Here is a 25458-nt window from a genome sequence, read left to right as displayed (position 1 = left end):
ACTTACCTCCAGCTGCAGGAACTGGGGTTCTTGACCTTGGGATCGCTGTGCTGGAGCTGCTCCTAGACCCTGGCGAAGCATCCTGGTGCCTCCAAAGCTGGGCAGCATCTGACTCTTGCTTCACAGGACCCTCTGTCCCTCCCAGCTCACACTACACTGGCCTCCAGCCTTTCCTGCAGTCCTGCTCCCAGAACTCTCAACAGCACCTCCATCCTCCTTTGCACATCCAGCCCCAATATCCCAGAAGCCCCCAAGAAGTTCCCCAGCCTGGGCTCTGTTCCTACACCTCCATGTCGGTCTGATACATCCTGGCTGCTCCCCCTGATTCAGCTGACTTTCGGAGCTGCTCTGGGGCTTGCTGTGCCCACCTGGTCCCCAAATACCCCAGGGTCTGGGGGGTAGATCCAGCATTGCACCCATCTGGTGGTGGGTGCCTTGTGGACTTGTCGGTCCACATTAGGGTTTATGCGCTTGCTTCCTAATTCGTGGGGATTTGCAGGTGCTTCACCCAAGGGGCATGGTCACTCCTGAGGAGCCCCGAACACTGTGGGGCCTTCTGGGCCTTCCTGATGGACCCCTGCTTGACATCTGCTGCCAGCGCGATGGGACCCAGCACCCTGGTTTGATCATCCCCACGCGGGGCCACCCTGCTGTGGGGGGATGCCGTGGGTGGGCTGTTGCTCCACTCTGAGGAGAAACCTCCTGTTTTGGGGTCGCGGCCCTCAAAACCGAGCCCGTGCGTGCCTGCCCCGCTCGCCGGAGCTGACGGTCGGCGGATGGGAAGGCGTCGGGAGCGGCGGCGGCTGCGCCTTTAAGGGCGGGCGGAGGAGGAGGCGGAGGAGGAGGAGGGCCGGGGCTGCGCTGGGTGACATCAGTGGGTTTGGCTCCGGGGCTCAATGGAAACTGGGTGAACGCCGGGCTGTGCCGAGCACACGCCGGCTGGAGGGGACGGCGAGCGGGCGGGAGGCGGCAGGCAGCGCCGCGCCGCGCCGAGCCGAGCGAAGGAGGGACGCGCCGGGCACGGCCGCCACCAGCCCTCCCCAATCCTCCGTCATCCTCCCCGCCGCGGCCGCCTGGCCCCCTGACAGCCGGCGGAGCAGCATCCCCACACGGCCCCCTTCCCGTCAGGGTGGGTATGGGGGGCGGCCGCCCGCATCTTGGGGCGCAAACCCCGGGGGAAAGGCGGCCCCTCCGGCTCTTTGTGTGCGCGGAGGGAGGGGGAGGGGGCGGGGGAGGGGAGGGCAGGGCGGGATGCGCCGGGCCGGGGGGTGCGGGGGACAAAAGCCCCTTTGTGGGGGCGCGGGGAGGGGGTCCCCCCCTTCGCCATCGGCACATTTTTTGGGGGGGGTTCCCCCCTTCTCCCCTTTCTCCGCCTGCCGGGGCCCTGTCTGGCTGCCGGTGGCGGGGCCGGGCGGGGAGGGGGGTGCTGTGTGTTTTCGGCGGGGGTCTGCGGGGGTCCCGGCGGGGGGCCGCCCCCCGGGGAATTTAGCCCCCCACCCCTTCCGTTCGCTGATGCGCCTGGTCTCTCTCCCTGGCCCCCCTCATCGCCTCTTTGGAGGGAGAAGGGGTGTCTGCGTTTGGGGGGCTGTGGGGCCGGTGTTTCCTCTTGTGGGGGGCGGTAGGGGCGGGGGTCGATGGCCGCGGCCGGGTGCGAGTTGGGGGACGAGGCGAAGTTCAGCGCCGTTCCCGGGGGTGGCAGCTTTTTGTTACCTATCCGGAAAAATAACAGCCCGGGTACGGCTGTCTTCGCGTAGTGTTTGCCTGTAGGGGGTGGGGGTGTAAGGGACATATTTATTATAATTTTTTTTTTGTGTGTGTGTGTTCCCCCCCCTTCCCCTTCCCTGTTTTCCTGTTGTGGCTATTTCTTCCTCAAATGTAGTTCAAATGCTCTGTGCTTGGGATTTCTTTTCTCCCCCCATCTTATTTCCTGGTCTCCTTTTTGTAAGTGTCTAAGGGTCTGGAGGGGATTGGTGTTTTGCATTTCAATCAAAATGTAATATTTTTTTTCTTTTTTCCTTCATATTTTTAAGCCAGTTCAAATTACTGTTTTTCCAGTCTCATCCTTTTTTTCCCTTCAAACACCGTCTCCCCCCTCCCCCCCCAAAAAAGCAATAAAGCCGTGTAGAGCCTTAATGGTCTATGGGTAAAGCAGCCCCCACTCCCCACACTTCCACTCAAAGCCGGAGCTGGGATCGGCAGCCTCCATTATGGAGCCGTGGGTTTGATTTTGTATGGTTTTTGCTAGACAGGGCATCTTTTCATTCCCGACCCCCTCGGGTGGGACAGAGGCATCTCTCCTGTCCCTCCCCAGCCCCTCTTAGGCCCCCCCCAAGATGGTCCCCGCATCTTTGGTCGCCATCGTTGCTGGCACAGCAGTGTGATATCAACTCTTATCGTGTGTTTATATAATGGCCTTTGTGCCTGTACGTGGGTATTTTATATTATATAAAAAGGGGCTGGTGCAAAATGGTGTGTGTGGGGAAGCAGCGCTGGCGGCTGGATAGTATTATTATTTTTTTTTTGAGGCTGTGTAGTATTGGATATTCACGTATGCAAACGCTCATGCAGAGCACACTCTTGCTCTGAGGTTGTATGTGTGTTAATCCCTCATGGAAAACTAAATGGTTTAACTAAATGATTGCCCTGCAGCCCCTGGGAATGCTGCCTTGGCTGTAGAGTGCAGAAAGGGTGGCAGGACTGGGGGGGGGGGGCGGGGGTTGAAGCCTTGGGGGGGGTGTGAAAAGGACAGATGGTTTTTTAAATTTTACATGTATTAATAATACATAGAGGGGTGATATAAATTTCATATATAAATTAATATATATTTTATGGATACAATTTTCTTCCTTTTTGTAACAGTAGACCTGAAGATCAGAAGATAAAGGGCGGAAGCTGTAGATGGTGGTGGGGGTACGTGTGTGAAGTAGAGGCAAATGGGATAGATGTTTGAACTCCTGGAGCAGTTGTTGAGGGGGTGGGATGTGTGTGTCCTGCCCTCTTACCAGGAATCCAGGCTCTCGCTCTCTGGCTATCCTCCGCCCAGGTTTTCTACTCACACTTGTGTATGTGTGTGTGTTGGGGGGGAGATAAGGCAAAATGACAGCTGTGCAAGACCGTGATTTTTTTTTACTCCATTATCCTGCTTCCCGCTTCCACCCCCGCGCCCCAGAGCATTTTTTAGATTCCCCTTTGGAGCCTGTTGCTTAATCAGCTACAAGGGCCGCTGCCTCGTTGTGTGAGAAACTCTTCTTAACCTGGCTCCTGCCTGTCCCAGAAGGGTGGGTCTGAATTTAGGTTTTGGACTGTGGCATTGCAGAGCAGTACCTGCTGTGTCCTGGTGCAGAGCAGACCCCACCGGAACCTCTTGCCCGGTCTCTGCCGTGTGCTCAGCTGTGCTTGCCCCAGCTGGAAATTGGACTCAAGTGGAAGTGTTTGGGGCTCACAGGCCTGGGTAAACACTCCATGAAGGAAGGAGGATGGAGAGCTGTCTTGACAGTGGTGTGACAGGTTCCCGGGGACACAGACCTTTGATCGTTTATTGGAGTAGGAGTGTAAGCAAGTCAGATGTATGTTAATGTGGTTATACAGAACAGCAGGCAGCGGATAAAAATCATGTCTGTTTGCTGCGCCCTCACCCAGGTATGCCTGCCTCCTGGTTTGGTTCCCAAAGCTCTGCCTACATTCCTTGTAGTAAGAAAGTCAGAAATAGCCACAGGGTTTTATAGACTTTAGATGCACAGAAACCCACAGGCATAAGCAAATACTAGGTGAGGGGACTCCACCTCTGGGTGTTTTGTGTGTGTGGTTTCTGGTGACTTGCAGCTCCGCTTTCAGGGTTCACAATGTCCCCTGAATGCCTTGATAGGATTATTTCCCTGTACATCTCCGCAGCCCGTCCATTCTTCTTTCTGTAATCCCATCTCCTGGGGCAGGAGAAGCAGCTCTGGGTTTATAGTATGCCCAGAATCCTGTAGCTGGGATTATTTTTTTTGTACTTCTCTCTAGCAAGGCCATTTTTGCCTTCTTTCCTTCAGTGATGCTTTCTTCCCACCAGGCTCCAGCAAGGGAAAGTTCTTTGCACCCACTTGTGAAAACATGAATCATTCCTCACCTTTCCTGTCCCCAACAGGCTCTGTGTCTGCATTTTGTACGCTAATAATGTGGCATTGCATAAATTAGGACTGTGGCAAATCCCTGTAAAAGGAGACACATTGACTGTCTCGGGAAGAGATGTGGTTCCTAGAATAAGTTGGCGGCCATAGAAGAGGCAAGGGAAAGAAGGCTGTTAAGAGGGGAACTGCTGGAGCTGTGTTTGGCCAAAGTGTTTGCAGCAGAAGTTGAGGTTGGCAAGAGAGAACAAACCCTGTGGCTGTGGTCCTTCCACCTAGTCGGTTTTCTGTGGCAGATGAGTAGGCTGAGCCTGGGCATGTTGATGGGGTGTATCAGGTCAAAGGGTTAGCTAATCATCTCAGGTAAAAGGATGAGGAAAGGCCTGAGCTGCTAAAAACAAACAACTGGCACACCTAGGTAGGCAAGAGAGATGGAGAGGCTCAGGTAGACCAAAGGAGGTGGTGATCCCATCAGCAGAAGCGTGTGGAGATGAGCAAGCGGTGTTCCTAGTCAGTGTGTGCCTGGCAGGGTTCAGTTCAGTGAGATGTCTCCTCCCTGTCCCCTGTGCCGGCCCCTGCCTAGGAGCGATCGCTCCTGGCAGTCTGTCTGTCTCTTGCAACCCTTGGCTCCTGTGCTTCACCACCGCTGAGGTGTTGGAGTAGGGCTGTGTCAGAGAGAAACTCCTCACAGGGCTTTTTATGCCTAACCCTTCTGGTCTCACAAGGCCAGTGCCAGGTACTGTAAGGTGCAAGAAGCAGTACCTCTTTACAGTAGTGTGGCGTGATCACACACTGAAACCTTCTCAGAAGGGGTTTCCTGAACCCCTCCCCAGTCTTTGAGCAAAATGTTGGGGAAGAGGTTCAATCATGCTTCATTCTAATAATGGGAACATGGGAAAAACATGCTTGAGAGTGTTCTGGTACTGCAGTGTTTCTTGCTCATGCCGTCCCTGGACATTCAGGACATCAGGAGAGGTGATAGAAGCCGTGTAGAAAATGAAGTATTTCAAGATTTAAAACTACTCAGCTTCTGGGTGAAATGGGGAGGTCTCTTCTGTAGTCTTACATGATTCACTTCCTGTTTCTGCTCTGACACTGCTCTTTCTGTGCTTCTTTTCTCAGCACGACTAAACCATGGAGCTTCGAGTGGGAAACAAATACCGGCTGGGCAGAAAGATTGGCAGTGGTTCGTTTGGAGACATTTACCTAGGTGAGTGTGAGAGTCTGTCTCAAGGTTGGTTTTCTCAATTGCATCATTGTTTTGGGGTTGTTTTTCTTGCCTGTTGGTATTTGTGGGCACCATGTAAGGTTGGAAGGGGTGGAGAAGAGAAAAAAAACTGATGGACTACTGCTAGTGGTTGCTGGCCTTCTCAGGGCAAAGAAAGGGGGATGAGCTCAGCTTTGTCTTACCACATACTGGAGACAGAGGTGTTTGATCAGACTGATTTAGATTTGGACTGTTTGGGACATATTTGTCATACACCCTATTCCAGCATTCTCACTTCCTTTTCTTGAGCTTGGGTGTATGTGTGTATAAACTCTGTTCACAGAGTGTGTGGTGGAAAGGGAGGTCATAGCTATTCCTTCAAGGATAGAAGGAATACAGTTTTGGGAAGACTGGTAGTGGAAGAGGTGGTCCAGGACCTGTAAGAGAAAGGTCTGAGACAAGGAGGTGTAAAACAGGTCAAAGAGCCCGGCTTGGTTGAAGTCCTGGGGCCCAGATCTTTTGGATGTGTAATGGGATTTAGAGTTAATGGCTGGAACGACCTGAGCTGGAAGCTCAGTGGACAGAGCCCATGAGGTGCTGGGTTTCCTGTTACTACAGCAGGTCACCTGGGTAGCAGTTCTTCCAAGCCAGTGTGCTGATGTGTAGATATGTTCCCTGATGCTTTGCCTGCTCATGCTTTTATTGGCTCAAACCATGTGGGGCCAGAGTGACGAGACTACCCAGCAGCCTGCTCGATCCTTCCATGAGGGCTGGTGTTACCTGTCTCTGGTTCTCACCACTAGCTGTTCTGCTGTGGTTCTGCAGCCTGGCAGAAGGGCTGCCCTCTGCGTTGATGTCTGCACCCTTTGGGTACTTGCAGGTGGCTGTCACCTGCTCCTTGACTGTTAATTTGTTGAGTTGTATTTTGCTTCCCAGTACATCCACCACTCCCAACTTTTGCTGTTCCTTCAATTTTTCCTAGTTTCTTAATCTCTTGAGCAGCTTGGAGCCAGCACTGCATTTAAGGTGTGGCATTTCCAGTGCCTGGCAGTGGAGGACTACCCTCGAGTGATCTGTAATGCGATGCCTCTACATAGGCTGCTTTGGGTCTCCTTGGCTTTCCCCATCACCAACACTATCAGGTTGCAGAATTGGCCTTAATGCACTGTCAGCTGTATTGTAGGAGAGATCTTTTAGGATCTCCAACATCTTCCCATCCCTCCCCAAATCCCTTTCATTGAATACCTCTAGTTCAGATTACTTTTTCCTGTGATTGTAAATCGCTGTCTGTTTTCAACCTCTGGATTTTATCTCCAGTTCTCTCTTGCTTTATTATTCTCTCTTGATTGGTGTTGGCAGCCCCTCTTGATTAAGTGTCCTGTGGGAATCATCAGTAACAGGCTTTGTTGCCACCTTTATCCAGAACATGAACAAAGATGATAGATAATGGACCTGGGATCCCAGTTCCTCTGTGTGCTGCCCTTACTGCAGCCTGTTCCTGTATGCCGCTCCTCTGTGACCCTCCAACTAGTCAGTGTCTTGGGTGCTTTTAATTCCCAAGTGCTAGGATTCAGGGGTGATAGCTCAGACACAGCATTTTCCACCTATGCTAACACTTGTTCCAGATCCTCTCTAGGACAGTATAAATTGTCAGGCTCTTGCGAAACATCTGGGGTACATGTGAGGAGAGGAAAAAATGGAAAGGCCTGATCCTGTATTGCTCTGTACCATGTAACAGGTCATCCACCTGTGCAAAGCAGGTATGGAAAATAGCCCCTGGTGAGGGGGTTGTGCCTGCCTTGGCTGTCACCAAACAGAGGAAGCCCAGTGACCCGGTGTGGTGAGCACAGCAGGATTCAACCAAGTTACTTGAATGCAGTATCAAAGCCCTTGTGATGTTCCTTGAGGTGCAAGCCAGCATGTTTTGAAGCAGTGATAGCGAGACTTTGTGGAGCCTGGGTGACTCCCCAGCCTGGAGGGATTGGGCATGTAGTCTGTGGTGGTGCGTCTGGAGGACGCTTGTGCTCATGCTGTGCTCTCACGGCCTGCTCTGCAGACAGAAGGACTCATTCACGAGGACTTCTCTCCTGCACCAGGTTCACCTCACAGTTCTCTCCTTTGATAATGGTTTGGACACAGAGCAGGGCTTGTCTGTCTCTGAGGATTAGCAGGGGCTGTATGGTTTATCCTCAGCTTCTCTCTTTCAGAGTGTTATTACCTTCACCTGCTCTGTAAGCATTATGGGGTGGTGGTTTAGTGTCATTGCTGTCCTCTTTGGGGTTTGTTTTAGGTTTTTTGTCTGTCAGAAGGAAACTTGGGTTTCTACATGAGTAGACACAAAGGATGGACTGTGTTAATCCTTAGCTGGGTCTTGAAGCACGTTCCTTCTGTGCCCTACTTTTAGGAATAGGTGTGCTAGGTGAAATATTCTCCCCACGTTGGTTTGAGAGGGTGGGAAATGAGATCAGGCTGCCCATGGGCCTTGGCTAGCTCATTTACCTCTAAAAATGCTTGTTCAGAAGGGCAAAACCCAGTTTACAGAGGAATTGCCGAGACCTTTGGGCCGCTGGAGGAGGAGGTGCTTTGTCAGAGGTTCTGGCCAAGAGGCAGGGGAGGATTGCTGGACGTATAGGAATCGTTTGGCCGGGATGCACACTGGTGGTGGAGAGGATCTGGGCAGACAAAGCATGCTGGGACCTGAGCTGGCTGGGGACAGTTCCTGGTGGCAGGCTCCTCCCTTGCTGGGAGGGGAGTGCCTTCCCTTTGTTTCCTGGCTTGTTAACTCTCTCTCGCCCTATCTGCCTTCATCCATCTGTTCCCAGCCCTCCATTCTTCCCTCGGCAGGCTGTGCAGAGGGGCACAGGCGGTGGGGAGTGCAGGGCCTCTGCCCGTTGCCCCCGATGCTCAGGGAGGGTGGTGTTTATTGTATCAGACATGCAGTAGGATTTCGCTCTGAAAAGATCCTGTTCAGCCGGTGACATCCTCTGTCCCCGGGGCCCTGTTTCAAAGAGCTTGTGATGAATGAGTTGAATTTGTGCAGCCCCCACAGCGGAGCGAGACTGGGGGAGGATGTTAGGAATTATCCCCCATCCTACATTCAGTCTCTCGAGTGGCTGAAGCTAGCAGACTCTGCTGTATTTGTCTGAAACATGGTGCTTTCCAGTCTGTGAAGAGAGCACAGAACTGTTGCTTTTGTACTTGTAGCTTTAAAAAAGATGGTGGTCGAAGCATGGAACAAAGGATCAGAAAGACTCCTGCCCTTAAATTCCCTCCTCGCTAGTGGTGGTCTCAATCTGGGTGGATCTCTAGCCAAGAAATAGTACAGGGAGCAACTTGTAGACGTGGTGAGGTTTGGAGAGGGAAGAAGCTTGAAGAGTTCAGACAGTGACCCTCTCAGCAAAGAATAGGCCAGATTGGTCCAGAGAAGGACCACAGTAATGATTAGAGGGATGAATCACCTCTATTATGAGGAAAGGCTGAGAGAATTGAGATTGTTCAGCCTTGGAGAAGAGAAGACTTTGGGGTGACCTAGTTCCAGCCTTCCCTCCCTGAAGGAAGCCTACAAGAAAGACTGGGAGACACTTTTTGCAAGGGCGCATAGTGATAGGACAAGGGGAATGAATTTAAACTGAAAAGGGTTTAGATTAGATATTAAGAAGAAATTCTTTGCTGTGAGGGTGGTGAGAGACTGGAAGAGGTATCCCAGAGAAGTTGTGGATACCCCATCCCTAGAAGTGTCCAAAGCCAGGTTGGATGAGGCTCTGAGCAACCTGGTATAGTGAAACGTGTCCCTGCCTATGGCAGAGGTATGGAAACTAGGGGATCTTTAAGGTCCCTTCCAACCCAAACCATCCTCTGAGTCTGCTTGTGCTCTTCTGGGCTGCAGGGTTGTTTCCTCTTTCTCTAAGTAACATCTGTGTTTGGGCTACGGAGAGCGTGGGGCTGAAGGCCATCTGAGCATTTGAATCGCATAATCACATTTGGAAGAATCGGAGTCTTCTTGACGGCTATCCCTGCTTTCCCTTTTCCAGCTTTTTGTGCTCACAGATAACACTCCTTACCTGCAGACATCCTAGTAGGTGGATACATCTTCATGTTTCTGAACAGCAGGGGTAATGCGGAGAACTCATTCATGTTTCCACCATTCATGTTCTGGGAATTGGGTTCATTCGAAATGCTAATGCTGCAAAAAGTCAGAGAGACTCATCATTGCTTGTGTGTCAGAAAATGTATTGGGAGAAGGAAGAATTCCCTCTGGGGAACAGACAAGGGAGCTGCTTCAGAGATTTGGAGGAAAGTCTTCACAAAGGCAGAGGAAAGAGACAAGGGAAGGAAGTGTTCAAAGAGACAAGGGAAGGAAGTACTCTTATGTTTTTTGTATGTCCTGGGTGTTTTCCATGCTGAATGAGGGCCAGTGGTTGAACACTAATTTAAAAGGTGGACAGATACTAGTCCCTTTTCTTGCTCTTTTCCTTCTTGCACTGCCTGATGCTTTTAAGAAGGGTCCTGTGGTGGAGTGAAGGGATGTACAGACTTGTTTTTCTGAACACCAGTTTTTAAGTGGAAAATGCCAGCATCTTTTCAAAAGTAATCACTGCGCAAATGTTTCTACCTCTACTTCTGTTTTTTCCCCTTTTTCTTCTCCTGGATCCTGTGTTAAAATCTGTATTAAATTAATCCCATTGCTCCTCCTTCCCCTCCCTTAGAGCACCCTAAATAATTCCTCTCCCTCCTTAGTGTTTACAGCCTTCAAATATTTGTAGACTGTTGTCATGTCCCATTCTTCCTCCCCACCCTTCTTAGTTATATCTCTTGTCTATGTTACATATTTAGCTCTTTTAATCTTCCTTAGTAAATCAATCCCTCTAGGCCCTGATCATTTTTGTTGCTCTCTTACAAATTCCTAGCAGCTTGTCTGTCTCAACCCGGCACTGCAGCATCTAGATTGTGTGTTTTTGCTAGCAAGCAGCTCTTGGCTAACTTTGTGTACAAGCCAGAACTCTTCAACTGGAGATGGATCTCTTTAGGATCCATGGGGAGAAACAATCCAGTTGTGTGAACATTTCCTTCTTTTCTTTTGTTCCTGGCTCTGGAGGTGGTGTGTGAAAGAGGATAAGTGAAGAGATTTATCTGCAGCTTGTCCTTGTGAACTCTTAAAGTCTTATCATGGAGTTCAGGAGGCACAAATTAGCCAGACCTACCAAAACTAGCTATGGGATATGTGCAAAACATCACCTTTGAGTCCAGCTGATGCTTGGCAAGCATGTTCTGGAGTCGTTTGTTTTACAACAGTGCTCATAAGCTGCTCGCAATCAGGGCTGCTCTCCGATTTGTGTTTAAGTGCAATTTCTAATAGTTCCAGATACAAGGAAGGGCTTGTCAGAGTGTGTGAAGCAGGCATGGTGGGGGAGGAGAGGAGCAAGTCTTGAGTGTCATTCCCGTGACCCATGTACAGATACTCCTTTCCATTTTAGGATGATGTGAAACATCTGGACTCCCTTCAGCTAGTACAAGAAAAAGAGCAGCCTGTTCCTTCTTTGACAGTGCACTTTGGGTCCAGAGTGCTAGCTTTTGCAGCTGGCAGCTCAGTTGTTTTCAGAGAGAGGCGTGTGGGGTGGTGGTTTAGTGTCATTGCAAAGTGTCTAGCAATACCTTCAACAAAGGTGTCCAGGCAGCTTAATTCAGGACCAGATTCTGCTTATTTCTTCATGCTTCTAATTTGTGATAATAGCAAATGTTTCTGTGTTGGCAAAAGATAAAGGTATTATTAAAACCCTCAGGAGAGAGAGAAGCTGGGGATTTAGAAATTTTCTATATTGAGCAGGTCAGTGCTGTGGAGAAAGCAGAGAGAGCTGGCATGTTAGTAATGTCTCATCCTGAACTAATTGGCTGCATTGAAATGATGTAACTGAGGTAACCAGTAATTTTGCTGGGAAGAGATACTCCATATCACTGCCTTAGGGGCTGCTTGGGTTCAGGGGCCAGGATTATGAACAGAGGAAGATACAACTTCCACTCAGTTTAGGTACTGTTGATATGTGCAGATTGACCTTCCAAAGTCTGGCACCTTTTGAGATAACAAGGCAGTTCACGAGTAGGATTGTTGTTCTGGACTGACTTCAGTATCAGACCTGGTTTCCTATTCATGTGCCTCTCTCTGGGCTTGCATTTACAACTGGCATTGCTGGAAATGGTATGAAGTGGCTGAATCTTATTTCTGTCATAGAGAAAAAATTTCAGGGCAAATCTTAAGGTTTTGGCATCTTTACAGGCCTTGTTAAAAGTGTTTAACTTCAGTAGAAGCTTGTGCAATCTTCATTTCACTCTCATTCCTATGCAGGAGCCAATATTGCGACTGGTGAAGAGGTGGCCATCAAACTGGAATGTGTCAAAACCAAGCATCCTCAGCTCCACATTGAAAGCAAGTTCTACAAGATGATGCAGGGAGGAGGTGAGATGGGGAGGAAAGGATGGGGCCGGGGGAGTGGTTGGGGAAGGAAATTATTCTGGAGGGATTTAGAAAAGAAATTATTTGGTGTTACACATGATCTTCTCAGCAGGGGATTCAACATCTATTCTCTCTGTTCCCTGGGCTTAATCCTTTTCTTTCTCCAGTGGGTATCCCCTCCATTAAGTGGTGTGGAGCAGAGGGAGACTACAATGTGATGGTGATGGAACTCTTGGGGCCCAGCCTGGAAGATCTCTTCAACTTCTGTTCCCGCAAATTTAGTCTCAAGACAGTTCTGCTGCTGGCAGACCAGATGGTAAGTTTCCTCTGGAAGCATTTGTGCCTACTCTCCTTTTCCATGCCTTTTCCTCCCCACACACACTCCCCTCCCATCCCCTCTGCTTGAGAGCTGCTGTATCCCAGGCTTTCTTCATTTAGCACAAGTGGCTGCCAGCTTTCTATTTCTTGATGAAGTTGGGGGCCTGGAACCTAGACACTCGTGGCATTTCCTTATCTCCATCCCTCCTTCCTTTGCCTGCTGGTTGCCTCATGTTAGTGTTGCACACATAGATACTTTTGCCTGCATGATGAATTATTGGCACCTATCTTAATTCCACTGCTCATGCCCTTAGCTCTTCTGGACAGATCCATTCCTTTCCTAGCCCAGCTAAGTTTCAAAGTTGACAGCTGTTAATGCTGAAGCTCAAAGTTTTAGTCCCTATAGACTTGCTTCCCATCCTTCCTTGTGATGTTAGTGGTGACCTTCCCAGAGTGAGGACTGGGCTGGTGTGCAGGGTTAAATTCCATCTCCAGATCCTGCAGCATCCAGAGCGTGTCTTTTCCTTGGCTGTCATCGCTGATGTTCAATGCAAGGTGTCTTTTTCTTGCTCTGACAGGCCAGTGTCTTGGACAGGGTACTGTTTTTAACAGATGCATTTAAAATAAGTTTGTTTCTTGCCTCTCTCACTATTTATTTATTTATCTATCCCTCCTCCAGATCAGCCGTATTGAGTATATTCATTCCAAGAACTTCATCCATCGGGATGTCAAGCCAGACAACTTCCTTATGGGCCTTGGCAAAAAGGGCAACCTAGTATATATCATTGATTTTGGTTTGGCCAAGAAGTACCGAGACGCCCGGACCCACCAGCACATCCCTTACCGGGAAAACAAGAATCTGACTGGCACAGCCCGTTATGCCTCTATCAACACCCACCTGGGAATTGGTGAGCCTGCTTGCTGTTGCCTCTTGGTGGGGCTTTCCAGGGGAGGTTGTATGTCCCCAGAAGGAGGGAGTTTGGGTCTTTGCCTGACTGCTGCTGACCTGCCTTGATGGTGGGCAAATAAATGCTACCGACTGTGTTACTTCTGCTGCTGTGGTGGCACTCTGAGCTCCTGAAGGCAGAAATCGTCTCCTGATCTGTGTTTGTGCACTGCTTAGTGCAGGAGGCCCTATTGAGCATCATGTCTGTGACCTTCCTGACTCTGCTCCTACTAAATCTGCCTTTGCACAATTTCTGCAGGCTGATTAGATGTGTAAAGGAGACATTCACAGGCACTGAGCTTTCAGGAATATGTGCAGTTGAAACCTGTCTTTTTTACTCTTGAGTACCTTTGTTAGTGATTGTTCTGTAGCTGTCAGAGCTGGGAGGTAGAGGCCCACTGCAATATGGTGTTACCCACCACCGAGGATGAGGATGTGCTGGGTATGTACAAGAAGCTGGAATGAGGGGAGGCTTCCAGCTACCTGGATACCCCTGTTTCATGATTGAGGATTGGCTGTCACAGGCCTTCAAAATACAAATGTGTCTGTGAACTGCACATACCCAATGAGGCAACTTCAGGGAAGTAGGGTTCTGTCCTTAATGTGTATGGTTAGTACTGAAGGGATGAAACTAGGCTGGAAAAGAGTGCTGAGTGTTAAGACAGGTCTTACACTGGTGATGACCATCCCAGATTTTGTAAAAACCTTGTGCAGGTTAGTACCCACAGCACTTAAACCTTCTGAAGTCACCCAAACTCTTGTCCTGGGAGTCAGCCCCTGGTGGTTGTGAGGAACATAGTTGAAAACCTCTTGTAGTTTTCTGTTCTGTCCAAAAACTTCTTTCCAGCATTTGACCTCCTTTCTCTGCTAAATTTTGGCTAAACTTTGTTCACAGTGTGAGCCTTCCTTAGTTAGTGTAGGGTCCATTTGGAGCAGGCTTGACTTGGTTCTGCTGTTGACTGACAACTTTAAGGAGCAAAACCACGGATGCTGTCTTGCCTGTTGGGCCCAGGGAATTATCTGCTGTGCTTACAGATTGTTTGTATCTCTGGGAGGCCCTTCTTCTGAAGTGTATAACCTAACCTTGGAATTTGAAAATCAGAGCGAGGCATTCAAACCTTGTAAATTAACAGCTTTCACAGGATTTCACATCCTCATTCTTCCTGCGTTCTCCCCTCCTGCAGATATTTCTCAGATATCAGAAGTCAGTACTTGGCCTGCAGAAAATAAAGCAGGTTTTCCCATTGTCTTCCTTGCTTAATACTATATAACTTTAGATGGAGAATGCTTTATTTGTATCAAAATGGGGAGTGTTGTGTGTTGAGAGTGGGCTGTAATCTCCTGACCTCTTCCATGTTATAAAAATAGTTCTCATAGATCTTTCTGAGTTGGCCTTCTGTATTTTGGCTTGACCTGCATATATATAACTGACTCTCCATTGAATTCTCAGTGAAGATTTCCACAGCCATGGTAACTGCCACAAGGAGACATGCACAAAATAATTCTCACTGCTATGTCTGTCGATTCTTTTGTGTGTGCCTGCTCTGCCTGAACTGATCACGAGAGGCTAAATGTCTGGTTGTGGCTTTTGAACGACTTCATTATTCATTCCACCCCAACTTAGCCCTTTACTACTGGTGCTTGGCTTGTATGTCAGGATGAACAAACAATGTCTAAACAGTAATCCAAGGGCAAATTGCATATGCCATCAGTCTGAGTGCAGCCGCCGCTCTCTCCATGCCCTTTGCTTCGGGAAAGTCTGGGTGTGAGTTACTCTGCGCAACAGGTCTCGGGTGTATTATCTCCACGTTGCAGATAGTTGCCCTGAATGGCATAAAGGTTACATGACTTGCCTGGAGGAAAGGGGGTGGGAGTGTTTGGGTTTCATCTGGAGTTCCTGTTTCTCAAGACCTTGCCACAGGGTATATGACAGAGATGTTTGTGAGTTAGCAGCATTGCTATGGGAACCATCACTTGAATTTTTTGACTTTTCAGAGACTAAATTCTCTGTCTTAATGTTACCTTAATGTGGTCTAGGGAGAGGGAAGGAATCAGGTGCCAGGGTATTTGTGTGACAGGAATAGCAAATGAATAAATGCCTTTATTTGAATTTGCAAGCTAAGGGTTGGGCATTCCGATGTCTGGAGGAAACACATTCTTTTCCCAGTGACTGGGGAAAAAAGTAGGAGGCGAAATTGGGGAGGGTTCCACAGCTGGAGACTTGCCATTGGGAGAGTCATTGGACTGTGCAGGCTTTGGTTCACGCATTCCAGTCAATTTTCACATGCTCTAGGGATGAGAGTCCCTTGCACCCACTGTAGCCTGTAATGTCTGAAATAGATGCCCAGGGTGCCCAGGAGACAGTCTTGGAAGAAGCCTGATGGTCTCTGTCTGGGTGACAGAGGGAGTGGGGGGGGCAGTGCCTTTCCAAATGAATGTCCTAGATGGTATCGATATAGGCTGTGCAGATCATGAGTCCTCCTGCTCATCCTGCCCTCTGTCACCCATTCCAAATTCTTGTGTGTTTTTAAAGGCTGTTGCCATGCAGTGGGGAGAGAAAGGGGAACTCTAGTCCAGCATGTGCAAGATCAGATCTGAGTATGTAATCAGGAAAACATTGCTTGGTTAAGCCTGCCTGCTGCTGGGCTGGCTCCAGGGAAGACAGCCGATTTCTAGGGAGTTCTGCATGGGAGCAGCATAACTTTGGTAGGATCAGAGTGGAACAAAACACTCTTTGGACAGGAGGACCAGGAGATAAATTAGGCTGCAAAGAAACACGTTTTGTCATGAACTTTGTGTCCAAGGCAACCAGTCCTTAGTCTTTGGTCTTTGCCCAAGCATGTCTTGTCCTGTCCTGCCACTCAGCCCTGACTTGGCTTCTGAGGACCCTGCTTTGGGAAGGGAGTGAAGATGTGGGCTAGCTGGGAACCTTGCTGGAGGTGGGAGGGAACTGGCAGGAGATTGCTTGCAGAGTGGGTTGGGTTTGAGAGGTCATGCTGGGTTGTGTGGGAAGGCAACCTTGTGTTTTCTCTATTGGAAGGACTTTTGTGAAGGAGGGGGGGAAACGATGAGTGTCTTATGAAGAAGACATTTTTCATAAAATTTGCTTTCAAAAAAAAAAAACGTCATTGTAGGAGAGGTGAGATAAAATGGAGAGAGGAAGTGTGGTGTGATATCACAGGTCATGACTATAATCCTGCTTCTGGACTGACTTGCTCAGCGGATGCATTCACGTCACTTGTATTTTTCTTTCTCTTTTCAAACTCCAAAGTGAGATTAATTTTTTTTTTTCTTGCAGCCCAGGGATACTAAGAGTTAGTCACTGATCGTCAGGTTTCTAAAAGTGGAAGGTAGTAACACTAAATAATGTTTCCTTGGTGTGTAGAGGTAAAGTTTTATTTCTAACTCTTCATTGTTTAATGGTATCTAGTATCCTGAGGATGTTGGTATATGAGGCCCTGCAAAAAAAGTAATTAAATATCAGGAGATGTGTAATAGTAACTGAAGATGAAACAAAGAAAGGGGATGTAGGAATTGTTGTCCTTTACCCTCCTTCAGGGTTTAATTCAGTGTCTTGTCCATAGGGTTACAGGTAACAGACAGACTGCTACAATGTTTTGAGATAGCTGCACAACTGTGACCCACAGTGTTGGTACTTCAGACTCATCACAGGTTTGAGTCTGGCTGAAGCTGTTTAAGTGGGCTACAGTGACCACATGTATGTGAGGTGCTGAACATGGGGAGTGCAGCGCAGTCAAACACTTATCATTTGGCATTTTAATAATTAGGTGTTGTGCTTGCAGTTGTTTTTCCTTGATCGTATTGCTGTGTTAAGACACAGTTGTGTTTGCATGCACGTAATGGGTACTAGTTAGCTTCCCAATTTGGTTTTTAACCCCTCTCATTGCCTTCAGTGAAGGCTTGTAGAATTCCCCACTAACTTCAGGCTCCCTAATCTCAAGTCTCTAATTCTGGCCTTCCCTAAAGTGCTAGGACCGTGCCCAGGCATATGTTTGCAGAATGTATCCCGTTCTGGATGGGATTGGCGGCTGTGCTCAGAAGTGCCCTGCTTCACACAAGTAGAGGTGTGTTATTCAGCCTGCCCTAAGCAGTTTGGAGTCCAATAAGGATTTTGGAGGCAGCATCCTGATTTATTCCTGAAAGGCTGATTTGCTTGTTCAGTAGGTTTCTCTGGTTCCTGCCCTGCCTTTCCCTACTCCTCTGATGGGAACCACCATGCTCTAGTCAAGAAGCCACAGCTAGAGGTGTTAAAGCTACAGTGTGGATAAGTCAAGGGCTGGCAAGACTACAGGACTGAGGTTATCCTTGTCTCCTGTGCTTTCAAGCCCTGGGTGTGTGTTCTGACTCCATTTCCACATGCCTCCTGTCTAAGGATGTAGGTCATTAGCCAATATTGTTTAGTTTTGTTTATTTGATATGCATGGTGAGTAATCACAGCCCTCTGAGAGTACACGTATCCCAACCTTAGGCTAAATGCAAAACTGGGTTTCTTTTCTCTGCTCCTGTCATAGCATCTAAGTATCTCCCAGACAGTCATGTAATTGTCTTTGGCAGTAGCCTGATAAGATTAGGAAGTATTAGCCCCTTTAAAGTGGGCAACTTGAGACAGTAAGTTAGTGAGGTCAAAAAATGCTGTGATTTCTACATGCTCAAAGTAAGACTTCATGAATGTTCAGGGCTGCTCTTTCCTCTGCCATCTTGGAACGTGGCATTTTGATGGAGTTTCATGTGCTTTAACCCAAATGATCTCTCCTATCAGTTATGGAGTGATGAGACCCTCCTTTTCTTCTGCAACCACAGTACTTTTTTTTTCCCCCCTCAACAGTTCTAACTTGCCAAGCCCTCAGTTCTCAAAACAACTAGGAGGTTATGAGAGAGATTCATGAGGAAGAAGGAATGCCCCTTCTGCATGGGAGCAGCATAACTTTGTGCCCCACAGCTTGTGTTGTTACATGTGTATCTGTGACATGCTACAGGTACTCTTCTGTCAGGATTCAGCTCAGCTAACAGAAAAAGGGACAGCTGTAGTGATCTACTGGGCTTTGAATGGGGCAGGTGGTAGCATGCATCTGATACAGCCCACAGACTAGTACATAATCTGCAGCATCTTCCAGGATGTGGCACTGAATCCAGCAAATTGTGCTGTAGTGAATTAATATGATAAATCAAGATCTTTAGTCTTTCCTCTATCCCTGTGCTTTCCTTTAAGCCATATTTTGCCTGCCTGTTATCTGTGTCAGTTGTTGTTGTTCTGGAGATGTAAAATACTTTCTCAAAAGTGTTTATTTTATTTGGGAGGGAAACAAGAGCAAGACAATCTTGGCAAGATTTATAGATGAATTTGCAAGCAATGTTGGAGGAGTTAACCAGGCAATATTTGCAGTTGTTGAGATTCTGCATCAAGTCTTTCTTGAGCTAGCTTGAAACTTAAAATGGCTTGTCTATTCCAGAGAACAAGGTCAGTGTGAAATGTTTGGGGTATTTTTTGTGATCCAATTTCTTTTGTTTTATAAGTAAGCATCTAAAGATGGGTCCTTCCAATGGGAAGCAAAGGCAACCTTTGGTCGGAGTAGATTTGGTAGTGATGCTAGTTACACAGTCATTCCCCATTTGGAGGGGAATCTTTTCTTCAAAGTATGCTCCTTTCCGCCACAGCTTGAAAAAATGTCACCAAGCTGGAAAGACATCTTTGCACATTACATGTTAGGCTTCTACTACCAACAAACTATCAACAAAGTTGTTTACTACTAGAAGGGGTCCCTAGTTCCTTGTCCTGCTCTGCTTAAAGACTATCAGCAGTTTAATTAGAAGATGTGTTTGAAAGGGCTGTGTTGGACTTACTGTTAGCTTTGTCTATCTGTGACTACCTCTGTCATGACTAATCCCTGGATTGAAGAATCATTCTGGGTGGGGAAGTGTAGGTGCCCTTCCTCTGGGACTGGGAAGAGCAAAGTAGGCAGGGTTGCTGCAGCAGTTCTTGAGATGTGAAATTCTTGTGTGAATTAAGGCTTGTCCAAGTGAGGAGGTAGTCAGAGTCATTAGTTATGAAGTGGGTTGGGCAGTATGTGGAGAGGAGCACCTCAACTCTTGTAGCATGATCATCACCACAGGAATTTGCTCTGGGATGTCTTCTACAAGTTTGACTATCTATAGAAATCTACCAGAAAAGAGAGAGGGGTGGTTGTTCTGTTCAGTTTTCACCTCCAAAGCTATGTGATTGCCAAAGCAGTTTTGGTCGCTGCTCACTCCTTGCCCCTTTGTAACTTCTCACAGAACAAAGCCGCCGTGATGACCTGGAGAGCCTGGGTTATGTGCTCATGTATTTCAACCTGGGCTCGCTGCCCTGGCAGGGCCTCAAGGCTGCCACCAAGCGCCAAAAGTATGAGAGGATCAGCGAGAAAAAGATGTCAACGCCCATCGAGGTGCTCTGCAAAGGGTACCCTTGTAAGTGCTCTCAACTTGATGGCTGTCTTGTCTGCCGCTTGGCTTGTTCACCTGCTGAAACTCCCCGGAATCCTGAATCCTAAAGGGCAGTGCCCAGTACCTCAGACAAAGATGTGCTGCTGACACTGGTGATGAGAAGGATAACAGAAAAGTTGTGGTACAGTTCGGGTTCAGAAGTGGGAAATGTGTTTTTGTGAACAGTCAAAATTACATTAGTAAGGGCATGAGAGTGCTGAGAGGAGGGGATCTTTAGGACTTTGTGAGCATTTTAAAGGGGGGGTGGGCATTGAGCTGAGAAGGTATGCTGATGATGCTGAATTTTTACTGGTTAATGAGGAATCCCAGGAATAACAAGGCAGTAAAGTGTCAAATGCAGTTCTTTGTAGGTAAACATGAAGTAATGCATGTGAGAACAGAGAGAAGTCTTGGTCCTTATGTCATGTGCACAATAGTAGGTGCTGGCTGACCAGTGCCACTCACCAATGAGCTGTTGCAATTACAATCGATGGTTCTATGAAAACATCAACTTTGTGATCAGTGGCTGCTGAGGAAAGGGAGTGTTAGGAATTACTAGAAAAGAAGCCCAAACAGTGTGCATAAATCCATGGCCCTCTTGCACCTTGAATGCACTGCGTAGGTCTGGTCCATCCCACGGTTTCACAAAGGATATGGTATAAATGAGAAAAGGCCCAGGAAAGGGCCAAAAGGGTGACCAGAGGTGAGTTGATTTCTGCCCAAGTAACAAGTTTGCTGGAAAAAGAGGTGGGTAGAAAGATGGTAAAAGTCTTCTCTTTGGCTATGCCTACAGAAGTTTGGATGGGAGCTGATAATTTCGTGGCCCTAGTTTTTTTTATTGGAATTGAAACAATGCTGGTTTCTGCCAGCTTCAAAACAAAAGGATATGGTTCTTCACACAGCCAGTAGTAGACCTGTGGAACTCCTTCGCAGAAGATGTTGTGGATACTTAAATCTTACAGGAGTTCAAGGAGAGACGGAACAAGTATGTGGAAGAGATCCTGTGAGGATTACTAAATAGTTAGGAACTGCATCCAGATCAGGAAGTTCCTGGAGCTGAAAGTAGGTGTTGAGCTAATGTCAGTGGAAGTATCAGACGTACCTGCCTCACTCTTTCTCCTCTCATCTACTTCTGGCCACTGCTTATGACAGGCTACTGAGATAGGAGGACTTCTGCTCTGAGTTGAACTTCCCAAAGCTCATCTCCAGCTCTTTAGGCCTGCATTCCTGCTGTCCTTCAGCAGGTGCTGTGACTTGCTAGTCTTGCTTCGAGAAGCCAACAGAAGGAGATGCATAACATTTTCTCTGGTAAAAAGAAAGATGGAGTCCTTTTGGTGGCCAAAGCGCTGCCACCAGCAGGCTCAGTTTGTGTTACACAGTTCTGTGTTTGTGCTGGCCTGGTTCAGCAAGCTGCTGTTGAAAGGCTGCAGTGGCTCCATGGTGGGACCAGGGAGGTTGGATGGCAAACAACAGCCATCAGCTGTTCTCTGCTCTCCCCAGCTGAGTTCTCAACATACCTCAACTTCTGCCGTTCACTGAGGTTTGATGATAAACCTGACTACTCGTACCTGCGGCAACTCTTCCGCAACCTCTTCCACCGCCAAGGCTTCTCCTACGACTACGTCTTTGACTGGAACATGCTAAAATTTGTGAGTGTGTTTGGCAAAAGGGCTGGACCAGGGTTGGTTTGTATCATGGAGATAAAAACCACGGGGGAGGAAGGTTGGAAACTGCCTGTGCCTGTCTGTGCTTACTGCTGGTGAACAGCTTGAGCAACGGGACCAGGTAGAGTGTAAAAGACGCAGTTGTTTGGTGTATAACTAACTGGGGGTATAGCTACTGTTGTATTAGTGAGTTTGTCTGATGGAGCACGTGTGTCAGTAGATCTATAGCTAGAGGTAGGTAGAGAGAATTTTTCAGGAGAGAACTATATTTGAAGCTGGGATACAGATGTGGATTGCAATAACAGCTGTAGTTCATGTGTTTTCTTATCTGTTTTGTTTTGGAATAGAATGAGGTCCTTTCTTGGTGCAGTGCAAGATGGTGGGGGGAGTTTTGGGGAAGGGCCCCACTTCCTTGGCGTGATGGAGCACCGTGTGTTTTCTGTCCGGGGCTGCTGCTGTTTCTCCTGCCTGACAGCTGTGTGTGTGGTGTGGGGGTTTCTCTACTCAGGGAGCAGCCCGGAACCCTGAGGATATGGATCGGGAGCGGCGAGAGCATGAGCGAGAGGAGAGGATGGGGCAACTCCGAGGGTCAGCCACGCGAGCGCTGCCCCCTGGCCCACCTGCCGGAGCCACTGCCAACCGTCTTCGCAATGTCACCGAGCCCATGGCCTCCACCCCCACCTCCCGAATCCAGCAGTCTGGTGAGGGGGGGTGGGAAAGCTGGGGGAGGGTGCCACCCCTGTTGTTGGCTGGAAACCAAAACTGATATTGTAATATTCTTGTCTCAACATTTCTGTGCCCCAACAGGCAACACGTCCCCCAGAGCAATCTCAAGAGTGGATAGGGAGCGGAAGGTCAGCATGAGGTTACACCGAGGAGCTCCTGCCAACGTCTCCTCATCTGACCTCACAGGGCGGCAAGAAGTGTCACGGATTTCAGCATCACAGGTGGGCTCCTGCTGCAGTATTCCTGGCCTTGGCCAGGATGTCCCAGAAGGTCTACAGGCCCCAGAGCAGTTTTTGCCTGATTTGCTGGAGCTGACATGAGCTGGAAGCTTCTGGTGTGATATGGGGAGTGGTACACCCTTGCTCTTATGTTTTGTATTTTCTGGAGGCCATGCTCAGTACTGCCATGTTAGCTCTCTGCTTTGCTTGGAGTAAGCCTTCATCTTGTATTCCAGACCACAGTGGTTTGGAGAAGCAAAACGGTAAACTCTTGAGAGGAAGGGTGTCCTGAGAGAAATGTGCAGGCTCTCTGTTTTGGTGCCTTTTTTTCTTTTTTCTTCCTCTCCAGCCCTTAGCAACTCTTCCTTTTCTTTTGTAGACAAGTGTGCCATTTGATCACCTTGGGAAGTGAGGAGCAATTGCCACTGGACCAGTGTTTGCTTAGGTGAGCCTGTACTCATGCCTGGGAACCCCTAAGGAGGAAATTGCTGGGAAAAAAAGCCTTAAGTTAAGACTTTATGTTGTTGTGGGGGATTGGTATATTTCCTTTCCTTTCACCTTATTTTGAGATGTTTTTTGGTTTCAGAGGAGAGAGTAACGTTAACTGCCAAAACCTTGAGGGGACAGATTGTCTTAGTTGTAAAGGTAGCTTCCATTTCTCCAGGAGGATAGGAAGGGTGGAGAAGGTGCTGGGCTGGGGAGCCATTTCATTAGTTCCTCATGAATGCTTTTCTGGCAGTGTGACAGTGTTGGGGTGGAGGGTGCTGAGCAGGTAATCAAGTGTGCAAGACTTTGTACAGCTACTGAGTGCCTCTTGTAGAGAAAACCACAGTAGCTGGGCGAGGTACCTCTGAGGGGAGGCAGGAGTGTAGAAGAAAAGGCTGATTTGATTTGTTACACTCCAACTGGCAATGGAAGTGCTGGGAAAAGCCTTTACTCCTAACATCTCTTGCTTTTTTCTCTCTTTTGAATTCTCTTTTTAGTGTCTTCACTGTATTTTTCTTTTAAAAAACAAAAAACCCAAAAAACAAACAAAAACCTAAAAAAATAATAAAAGACAAAAAAACAAACAAACAAAAAAACCCAACAGAATTTCTTTTTGCCAACGATGAGGAGTCGAGCTGTGCCCCTGTGCTGGTGTGAGCCGTTTCCAGAGGGCCACCTGTCCCCGGCGTGAGCGCCTCCGAGGAGCTGTCGACGTGGGAGCCGTGTGGGAACACCTGCACTGCCCCCCAGCCCCTACTGCTGCCCCCACTGGCTACCCTCAGTTCCCTCTCCTGACTCTGCTCCTGGTTTTGATTTATTTTTTTTTCTTCTCCTGCTTTAATTTTTTTTTTTTTTTAATAATATTGTTTTCAAATCATATGGTTTCTAGCCATATAAATTTAAACTTTGCTCTCCTTTTTTTCTGAGGGCAGGGGTTGGTGGTGGGTGGGTGAAGTATTTTTTTGGTCTTTTTCTTTTGGTTTTGTTCTTTTCAGGAGCCTTGTGGGCCAGGAGGGAATCAGATTCCAGCCACACGTGATGGTAGAAGTCTGATTTTTATTATTATAACGGAATTTATTTTCTCAAGCATTAAACACATTTTAAGCTGTGAGGGGAATTGTGGCAACAGCCTAATCATTGACTCGGGCTTCCTTTCCTTGGGTGGCTTCTCTGCGGTTTCTTTTCTGGCTGTTGGGAGAAGTGCCAGCCTTCCCTGTTCCAAGTGGTCCTCACACGCTGAGGGATCTCATTGGAGAGGCACCTGGTCCCATGGAGGATGGGATTGTTGGAGCTGACACAGGGAGAAATATACTTCTCATCCCTGCAGCGGGGTCTTTATTTTTTTTTTTTGTCTGGCTGTGCGTGTTTTTCTATTTTTATTTTTTAATTAAAACTTGTTTTAATTCCTGCGGAGAGAGTGTGGGACTTGAGGAGAAGAGAGGGGCGCACAGAAACTGGAGTTTGGAGTTCTTTCAGAGCAATGGTTCTTGCTCTCTCCTTTCCTCATGCAACCCCAAGTAAGATCCACCAATACATGCACAATCCCCTCCTGCCCTCTCCCACCCGTCTCCCCCCTCCTTTCCCCCCCCCACTTTAGTTTTTTTTAAATATAATTTAGGAATACTCAAGCTGCTTTGTGGCACTTGGGCTTTGAAACACAATGATCACCACTGCGACCTATGGCCTGTAGCAGACACACTGTCACTGTAGTGTGGAGCCGATGGGTTGTTGGCAGGGCGGGGAGGGTGGGGTTAGTCTTTGTTTTGTTTGTTTTTACCCTTTCTATTTAACACTTTATTTTTCCTCCCTGTTTTTTTCCTAATTTATTTACCCCTCTTACTGTCTCTCTCTTTTTTTTAATTAAAGAGCAAAACTTTTTATTACTTTGTAATTTAAAAAAACAAAAAAAAAAACCTGAAGAACTTTGGGGGGGATTTTGTACTTTTTTCCTGTGTAAATATTGGACTTTTTTGAGCTTTATCGTGGTTGTTAATTTGAAGTAATAAAGTAGAAAATGATAAAGTGATGCCAGCATCTGTCATTTTTTCCTTTAATGACCCTGGCACCTTTGCTGGGAGTTGCATCTTAGACACAGGACATGGTCTTGTGGCTGAACCTCTTTCTGAATTCCAGGAACAAGTTTGATCAGAATTACTGGAAAAAAAAGCACAGGACTGGAGCGCCTAAAAATAAACCTGAGCTGGTCTCTGCAGTTGCAGCCTTGGAACAGGCGAGAGTTATGTGAAATCTGATTCAGGATCTCTTGGTTCCTGGATCTGAGCCTCTGGCGTCCCATGAGTCTGGCCTTGAGGAAGAGAAGAGGGGTGGGCCTTTCCATGCCGTTGGCTTTGGGTGTGCTCTGACTTGGACAGAAGTGGGCCCTGGATTTTGTGGTTTTTGCTTTCTTCAAACCTAAGTCCTGGAGGAGAGAGGCACGGAGCACTTGACAGCGCAGTGCCTGATGCAAACGGACTGACATCCCTGTGAAGTGGCACCTGCTGCTTTGGTGTCCGCCGTGGTGTGGTTTGTTTGGGTTTCTCCTCCTTTGCTTGTCTGACCTGTCTGGCAGTAAAATACTAAATTTTAATACCGATTTATTTCTAAATTGCTACTCCTATAGTTACGCATCCCTGCATTATCCTGATGAGAGGCTTGTTTCTTCCAGGCTCTTTGAAACTCTTGAAACTTATTTTCAGAAACACCTGCTGGGAATAAATGATGGATCTTGGTGACTTCGCAAATTCTTTCCAAGCCTGTTGTCTGCCAGCCAGCCAGGAAGAGCTGTTCCTTTGTTTCCCTGCTGCATGGGTCTTCCAGCTCCAGGGATGAGAGTAGGAGGGAGGGGAAGAGGAAGGT

General features: G+C 48.0%; 1 protein-coding gene across 1 annotated transcript; it reads left to right on the top strand.

Moving 5' to 3' along the window:
- The first annotated feature begins 876 nt into the window (after positions 1-876).
- Positions 877-24779, top strand: LOC131591821 (casein kinase I). Its single transcript, XM_058862891.1, has 11 exons — positions 877-1129; positions 5232-5319; positions 11657-11767; positions 11932-12080; positions 12762-12990; positions 19323-19493; positions 21009-21157; positions 21681-21873; positions 21980-22119; positions 22496-22561; positions 23100-24779. Exons 2-10 carry the CDS (start codon positions 5244-5246, stop codon positions 22526-22528), a joined length of 1251 nt encoding a protein of 416 aa, XP_058718874.1. The 5' UTR covers positions 877-1129; positions 5232-5243; the 3' UTR covers positions 22529-22561; positions 23100-24779.
- The last annotated feature ends 679 nt before the right edge of the window (positions 24780-25458 follow it).

Source organism: Poecile atricapillus, chromosome W (genome assembly GCF_030490865.1).
Source record: "Poecile atricapillus isolate bPoeAtr1 chromosome W, bPoeAtr1.hap1, whole genome shotgun sequence".
Taxonomy (NCBI): Eukaryota; Metazoa; Chordata; class Aves; order Passeriformes; family Paridae; genus Poecile; species Poecile atricapillus.
The sequence above is the reverse complement of the archived record's forward strand: the minus strand, read 5'-3'. Positions and strand labels throughout refer to the sequence as shown.